Source organism: Phyllostomus discolor, chromosome 4 (genome assembly GCF_004126475.2).
Source record: "Phyllostomus discolor isolate MPI-MPIP mPhyDis1 chromosome 4, mPhyDis1.pri.v3, whole genome shotgun sequence".
Classification (NCBI taxonomy): domain Eukaryota; kingdom Metazoa; phylum Chordata; class Mammalia; order Chiroptera; family Phyllostomidae; genus Phyllostomus; species Phyllostomus discolor.
Window position 1 is genome coordinate 68,810,174 of NC_040906.2, and position 8,361 is coordinate 68,818,534.

Consider the following 8,361-nt stretch of genomic DNA (forward strand, 5'->3'; position numbering starts at 1 on the left):
TTTAACTTCTCACTCTGATAACTTTAAAAATACATTTAATAGCTTCATGGATAATGGACATCTGAGAAAATTTTAGTTCAAATACATCAAGAATTTTATATATACTCTTAAAAATAACAAATTAGAATAAAAAAAATTGCAAGATAAGTGATACTTTATCAGACTCCAAACATTACCATGAAGTAAAATGGACAAAAGAAACCCCAGATTTTAGACTGGAAGGTCTCCTCACTGTCTGGATTACTGCGTATGTCTAAGTTTCCCCCACTCCTACTCACCCGTCTTTAGTCTACTTTCAACACAGGCAGAAGGATCCCTTTAAAACCCAAGTAAGTCAGTACATACAGCATTCTTAGACTCAAAACCTTCAAATATGGTTTTCAGTAGAACCCAGAGTCTTATAATGACCCCCAAGGTGCTTTGTGATTTGGCCGTTTCTCTAATATCATCTCCTACTTCTCATTCTTAGTGATCTCCGCTATCATACTGCCCAGTGTTCACTGAATACAACCCATCAGAGCAGGGCCTTTTGCTCTCATGGTTCCTCCCAAGAGCTAACTCTTGCATCGCCTTCGATTCACTATTCAAATATCCCATTATTTCTCTTCCCTGACCATCTCACCCTTCCTCTTCAATAACACTCTCTCCACCCTTGCTATTCTCCATAATGTTCTTTACTTAGTTTACTATATACTTTATTATAATCTCTAGTACTAGAAAAATAAGCTCCCCAAGTTCCTTTTGTTCACTGGTATATTCAGTGCCTAAAACACTCAACATATAATAGGTGCTCAATAAATATTTGTTACAAGAAAAAGGATTAAAAAACCTAAAGCCAGAGGCAAATAACTGCTTTAGGGAGTTATACAAAGTAGATGCACTTATGCGTATAGAACTTTTATCTATTGGGATTATGCTAAAACCACCCAAATAGCACTGAATTAGTTAATACACTCCCTTTTCCCAAAATGCAGCCCCTTCCAATCACCATTCACTGAGGATGGAGTACAATGACTGGATCACAGTAATACTGAATAGACAGCTGCCCTCATTGTAATGCAGGATCAGTTCGTCTACAACTAACTTCAGCAGTTCTGTTTTAATTCAAAGAGGAATTTCTTAGATCATAGTACAATTATATCAATATGAGCCCTAAGCTTGGTGCAGAACCTTACAATGCACTATTCAAAAAATCCTTACATAAAGTAGTACTTACAGTAGTCATAAGCTGCTCTGTGATAGATGCTATTTCTTGTTGTTTCTGAAGCAACAAGGGCATTCCCATCTCTAATGCAGTCGCTCCCCGCAAATGTACCTTTTGGGCTGAATGAACAACTAAAGGTATGACCAGTTTTGCCCACCTAACTGACTCTTCTCCCATTTGAACTGGGGCTTGCTCCATTAGCCTATAATGGAAAAATCAACAAATAATTTAGTTTGACCTCAACTTTTACATCTAAACTGACAGGAAAGTAAGTGGCATACAGAAATACGCATAGTATAGTCCATTAGTTTTAGAATACGTACGTATATGCATATACACAAAAAATCTAATATTTACATGCTAATTTTTAGATTTCAGTATTATTTTTTCTAGAGTCTATTAGTTTTTTTATTTAAATTATTTTATTGTTGTTCAATTACAGTTTGTATTTTCTCCCCACCCCCTCCAAACCCACCTCCCTCCCTTGCTTCCACCCTGCCCCTTGGTTTTGCCCATGTGTCCTTTATAGTAGTTCCTGAAAATCCTTCTCCCCACTGCATTTTTAAAATAAGAACATATTTTGTCTTATTTTCAAAAATTTTTAATACTAATTATTTTTATATAATTAAATTCAACTTTCTTATAGGACAGCCAGAGAACTGTGATATAATGTGAGCACCCATCAAGGCACCAGAACATTAAGTAGTTAGAGCAAATAGCTCAACTATGGAAGAAAACGTTAAAACAAAGATAAAGCTTATCAACAGAGTCTGTGCTGATAACATGTTCATTACAAAGAGCAGGGATGGACAGAAGAAAATAGAGGATTTTCTGGTTCTCCCATCTCCTGCTAGGCACTGTTAACAACATCCTAAATACCTCCTATACCTCACTTGGAAGTGTACATTACTTTTTAAACTTGCAAAAGCTTTAACAGAAATAATTTTTAAACCCAGAATTATGTTAGCAGCAGCAGCCTAAACAAGGCTATATTTTTAAGACCATCTCAGTAAAAACAAAGAAACCTACTAACTTTTAAGCAAATCTACTTCCTTCTTCTTCAGGTTACCTTTTTTCTTGATACTTTTAGTCTGTCTACAAGTCATTTCCTTCTTTCAATGTCTAACCCAGAGTCAAGTCCCAAAAGTTAACTCCTTAAAAGTAAATTCTAAATTCCTAGAAACGATTCTTCCAATTTGCAGTGCATCCAAATTCATACCTTATGATGACATTTAATGCTTCATAATCAACAACAGCAGAATGTATCTCTCCTCTATTAAATACTACTTCTAATGAATCAATTATACTGGATACCTAAAGATAAAACAGAACAAATACAAATCAAATAAGCCTGAATTTTTAAAATGGCATGTAGTTAAGAAGACATAGAAAAACTATACTCACTACTTTGCCAACAACTTCAGTGGGAAATGTCTGCTTGGATATCACCCAAAGAGCCCTTGTACATACATTTTTGTCTGAACTCTTAACAATATCATTCAATTTTGAAAGCAGTTCTTGAATATTTTTCTCTGAAAAACAAGCAGCTTTAGTTATATGGAATAGTTTCCATCCTTTAAAATGTCAAATACAAAATGAGAAAAATATATTCTTCACTGTCAAAATAAATTAAATGCATATCTAAAGAAAAGGACCAAAGAATCAATGCTGACATCAAATTTCTCTTCCCGAAACACAAAAATAGGTAAGATGGGAGGGTATATTTAGAGAAAACAGTAGACTCTAAATCAGATTATTTTGTGCAATTAAAATAACTTTATAGGTTTCACGAGTAGGTTTGGACATACAAGATAAATTCTGAAAAGATGTTATGAACTCTACATCTATGCTCCAAAATGAACAACTCCTACTTTAGATTGCTAACTTTCTACACAGTGTGGGCCAAAATTAGGTTTATAGTTATGAGTATGCAAAACAGTTTACTCTATTATTATTACTTCATTATTTTTCTTACAAACAACTCTTAAACCACTACGTAAAAACATTTCAATTCAGCATATTCCTGTGTATATGCTTATAGAAAATAAATGACTGTCTAAATTACTAACTTCCACCCTGGCTGAGCATTGGGCCTGCGAACCGAAAGGCTGCTGGTTTGATTCCTGGTCAGAGCACATATCTGGGTTGTAAGCCAGGCCCTGGTTGGGGACATGCAAGAGGCAACCAATGGATGTTTCTCTCACACATCAATGTTTCTCTCCCTCTCTTTCTCCCTCCCTTCCCCTCCTTCTAAAAGTAAATTTAAAAAATTTTTTACAATTTTTAAAAAATTATTAATTTCCAAAGCAAAACAAGTGTTTTATAAAGGAGAAAGTTCAGTTTTCATAGCAATCATTATTAATAGGCTTATTTTCTTTTAGAGCAAATTTTACCATTATCAGAGGGCTATATTTAAGAAAGACACTTTCCAATGATAATCTAAACATTTCTTTCTCAAAAGCAAATACTAAACTGTAAGTTATATATCTAACAGGTAACAGTACTTTTAACAATATCAAAAGTATATACTTATAAACTTCAAAATATTAAGTCATAATATATTTAACTACCTGATAATCCTGAGGTAATTTTGGTATTATACAAGCAAAATCCCAAGGCTTGTAGAGCAGCACAACTGAGCTCTGAGTTTTTACTAGAAATGTGAGTCTATAGAAACAAAACAAAACCAAAATCACCATATTTGTTACAAATGAGTACAACTGTGAATCAATGTCTAGAGAGCAAAATCTGATTGAAAAGCAAAATTACATTTTAACATAATCAATCAAATCTTTGAAAGTAAATGGAATAAAATCAGCAGGCCATGTATACATACAGTACGGCAAAGAGAGAAACAAGAAAAAAGATCAAGTAAAGAACATTTTTCTTAAAAGATAAAGAACATCTTCACACAGCTGAAAGCAAAGAAAAAATCCAAGAAATGGAAAATGCTAAAGACACTACACAGGAAATAAATAGGAGCAAAGCCCTTCCTTCTACAAAGAGAAAGCAAAAGACTCAAACACAAAGCTGAAATCCTAGCATTAAAGTGGAGTGACACTTGGGGTGAGGGCGGGAGGGGGAGTGTTGAAACGTAGCATTTACAGCAAGATTTAAACATCTCAATCTTTAAAAAAAATCCCTACTTTAAAGTCAGAATTTGAATCCATGTTCATCTGGAATCCAAAAACCAACCCATATTATGGGCTAGGACACAAGGGATATTAAAGAAATCTATTCAGACAACTACAAATACACAAAGTCTTATACACCTAAAACTTCGAAAACTACTTCTACATCTCCTGGATAATAGCTAGCATGTGTCAGTAATAAACTTTTATATTACATCTTGCCTGAAAGGGTTTCTCAAAAGTGTTATGTCTCATCTTCAAGAACCCTGTGGGTTCATGAAAACAATACTAGCCAAATTCTAAATAGCACATTTCACCTAGTATGATTCCTGTTCTGAAGAAATTCAAATATCCTTTTAGTGCTCAGTAATTCACGCACAAACCTCTTGATTTTCCTATCAGTAATCACTCATGTACTTCTAAATAAAGTTTAAAGGGAGCCAGAAGTTATATGCAGATTTTTGACTGCAAAGGGGAGGGGGTTGCTGCCTCTAACCCCTATGTTGTTTGAGTCAATAGTTTTAATTATTCATCAGGTGTTTTAGTTATAAAATTTACAAACATTGCCATTTCACTCAAAATTCAGGTCCTGACCCCATACACTGTCAAGTACCAAATATATGAAAACGCATATTTTCATAGAAGCTACACTGTCTCCTGCTGCTTAACAGGGGTATGTTCTGTGAAGTGCATTATCATACACACCGTTAGGCAACTTTGTCATTGTGCGAACATCATAGAGTACACTTACACAAACCTAGATGATATGGCCTACTACATGCCTAGGCTATAAGCCTGTACAGTATGTTACTGTATGAAACATGAGATTAAATCAAGCACAAAAGAAAATGATGCAATCAAGAGACATGGTTAAGTACAAGATGTATGAGGCTGCTGCCAGGATAACACACCATACTGTTTTATACCAAACTTTTATTAAGCAGAAATATTACACCCTAAAATAAAGATAAAAAGTAAATACATGTACCAGTAATATAGTCATTTATTATCAAGTAACATATACTGTACATAATTGTATGCACTATACTTTTATACAACAGGAAGCATGGATTTGTTTACAACACGAGAAGAACGTGTTCAGGTGTAACATCATAAGGTCTACAATGTCACCAGGTAATAGAAAGCAATAAGAATTCTTCCGCTCCATTATAATTTTATGGGACCACTATTGTATATTCTTTTGGTACAAGTTGTTGACCAAAATATCATTATGCAGAGCATGATTATACTGCTGGAATGTGGTTCATGACAATGAAGAAAAATGTGGTAATTAACCTCAACATTTAGCCAGAAATCATACTAAAATACACAACGAATATCTTGATAGAACACTTCTATTTAAAAGCATAAAACAGGATCATAAAAATAAGAACTCAAAGGAGATTGAGTTCCACCTCTTAATTCTAAAGGCAAGAAAACTGAAAGTTAAGTGTTAGGAAGGTCACAAAGCCACAGTGTAGTCAAATGAGACAAGAATATAGGTCCTCGTTTGTGGTTAAATACCACTTTCCAATAATCAAGCAATAAAGATAATCTTAGTAACCGTGTCTAATCAGGCTAGAGCAGCAAAAACTAAGCATGTGAGAAGATAAAAAAAACTAGACCAAAAGCAAAATGACAGTATCATTTATTTAGGAGTACATTCCTACAAAAGCAGTTAAGAAAAATAAAATAATCTCTGATGACTGCTTTTTAATCAAGGGAAAAGGGTTTTGGATTCAAATGCCCTTGGGCAACTTTAGGCAAATTAAACCAATCTCTTCTGCAAAGTGGGGATTAAAGAGTAACCTCACCCAGGACCTGGAGTTAAATTAAGTGAGAGAAAACTGTAAAGTAATTGAGTACTTCATACTTCATACACTGTAAATCTCAAATAGTACTATAATCTGCTTTGTTTTATTTAATTCAAAGTTCTTATGAGTAAACTGGAAAAACTTTTCTCCCACAAATAAAAAACTATTTAATAAACAACAGAGACACACACACCTTTAAAACTTCATACAGCCGAGGAAGTTTGTTCTCAATTTCTACAATGACTTCTTTTCCATCTTCTCCAGTAATACGACTTAAAAGCAGAAGTAATACAAGTTTATGCAAATAGCAGGCACAAAAAACCACCCTAAAATATCTGTATAATCTTTTCAAAATTTATGTTAGAATTCTAGCAAATTCACTTGCCCTAGAGCTTAAACTACTTAAGTACAGAATGCGATATACAACTGAAGCAAAAAAAAGAGAAAAAAAAATCCTCATAATTACTTTTGCAGCGACATCATAGAAGTTTGTACGGAGAAACCTACCCCCACTTACAAACTTACTGAATCTTTATTGTTCTGTGCCAGTTGTTATCGTCTCCACGCAATTTCCCAGTCACTACAGAAAACCCAATGTTTTGCAGGGGGGAGAATATTATGAGCACTTGCAATTAAAATAAAACTCGGGTTACTGCTCTCGAGGAGCGGGCTTCCTCATTCCGAATGCACACCTTAGGCAACGCAGCAGCTGAGAACACCGCCTACCACGAACCCTCCCACCCTCGGCGTCCGCCCGCGACCCCCAGCATCCTCACCGCTGCCAAACTTTTAGATTATAAAAACTCATTTCGCAGGCCCCCGCAACTACGTTGTGCCCAAGAACCACCAGAACACCCAGCCCCACTCCCCATGGGCCTCACCTTGTCAGAGTAAGGTAAGCGTCGGTCTGCTCTCCATAGGAGGCGGAGTGGTCTTCCAAAGTCTCCAAGAGCGGCGCGAGGGGGCTCTCGTCCGGGGCCGTCATTTTGGCCACCCTGAAGCACGGATCAGAAAAGGAGAAAATCCAGCGACCGACAGAAACAGCCCCGCGCCGGCCCAGCGTGATTTCGGGCCCCACACCACGCGCTCACCCTGGGCCTCACAGTCCCACCGACCACGTCCACAACCCTGGCCCCTGGCACACTAACCCTAAACCCTAACCTCCTGTGCCGCACAATCCGCATCCAGGCCCACGGCGCTCGGGCCCAGGCCCTCTCCCGCCACCACTTTCCCGGGCAGCTTTCAACAGGGGGAGGAGACCGGCGTGGGGCGGGAGAAACCGTGTGTGAGACGCGTCTCACCCGGAGGGGGCGGAGGTGGCGCCCAACTGAGGGTTCCGCGTGGCGTAGCACTGTGACCCCTATATTTACCCCGCGTATGAAGATCACAACTGCGCCCTCTCCACCTCCGTCTCGCACCTCGCGGACGCCGGCAGGCCCAAGCTTTCGCGTCTCGGACTGTTTACTCACGCGTGCAGCTAGCTCCTTCCTAGACCAAGATGGCGGGAGGGGCGGGACCAGGAGCGCGCGAGAGTAGGCAGGCCTGGCGGGAGAGGCCCGAACAGACCCACCAGGCCACGGCGCGCCGAAGTCATCGATCGCACCTGACCCGGCTGGTCTCCCACCCCGGCCGTTCGGGTCACACCTTGCCCGGGGGCGTATTTCGGCCTGAATTTAATCAGAAAGGGGCTTGAAATTCCCAATGTTACCGAATCTCCCAAATTCACGTGACTAACTTTAACGGACTTTCAGACTCTCTTCAAACTCGGAGTTTAATGCTTGTTGAAGTATTAGCAACAAACCATTTACTGCGATGTTTAAGACTAAGACCTGCGTCTAGTTTGCTCTAGATTCCAATCCTCGTTCAGTTTAACTTTAGCAAGTTCTTAAGCCTTTCTGTGCCTCAATTTACTCCTTCGTAAAATAGGGTTGATAATAGTACATACTTTGGATAAAAAAGAAGAAAAGGTGAGAGGCCAAGGTTCTCAAGTTTTAGTTGCACAACAATGGCCTGAAGATATTCCTGATTAAATTGCTGATTTCTGAGCCCTGCCCTTGGACATTGTGATTCACTAGATTTAGGTGGCCCCCCGGGGATCTGCATTCTATTAAGCCCCAGGTGTTCGAGGATGGCGTCTTGGCCTGGACTTCAAACTGGAGAAACTGCAGTAAACCCTTAATGAAATTCAGTTCTTATTATTAACATGTTGACC

The 8,361-nt window shown here is 38.2% G+C and overlaps 1 protein-coding gene across 9 annotated transcripts in view; it reads right to left on the reverse strand.

The window, feature by feature from the left end:
- The window catches only part of RIF1 (replication timing regulatory factor 1), a 68,311-nt gene extending 60,638 nt beyond the window's left edge, over positions 1 to 7,673 (reverse strand). For 3 of the 9 annotated variants that reach the window (XM_036023514.1, XM_036023513.1, XM_036023509.1), the window contains exons 1-7: positions 7,311 to 7,434; positions 7,031 to 7,144; positions 6,343 to 6,421; positions 3,775 to 3,871; positions 2,609 to 2,736; positions 2,424 to 2,518; positions 1,217 to 1,406 (exon numbers count right to left, since the gene is read on the reverse strand). In XM_036023514.1, coding sequence (XP_035879407.1) covers positions 1,217 to 1,406; positions 2,424 to 2,518; positions 2,609 to 2,736; positions 3,775 to 3,871; positions 6,343 to 6,421; positions 7,031 to 7,144; positions 7,311 to 7,333 — 726 coding nt within the window. In that variant the 5' untranslated portion in view covers positions 7,334 to 7,434. The other 6 variants (XM_028508686.2, XM_028508685.2, XM_036023510.1 and 3 more) reach the window with 5 other exon arrangements.
- Between the last annotated feature and the right edge of the window lie 688 nt (positions 7,674 to 8,361).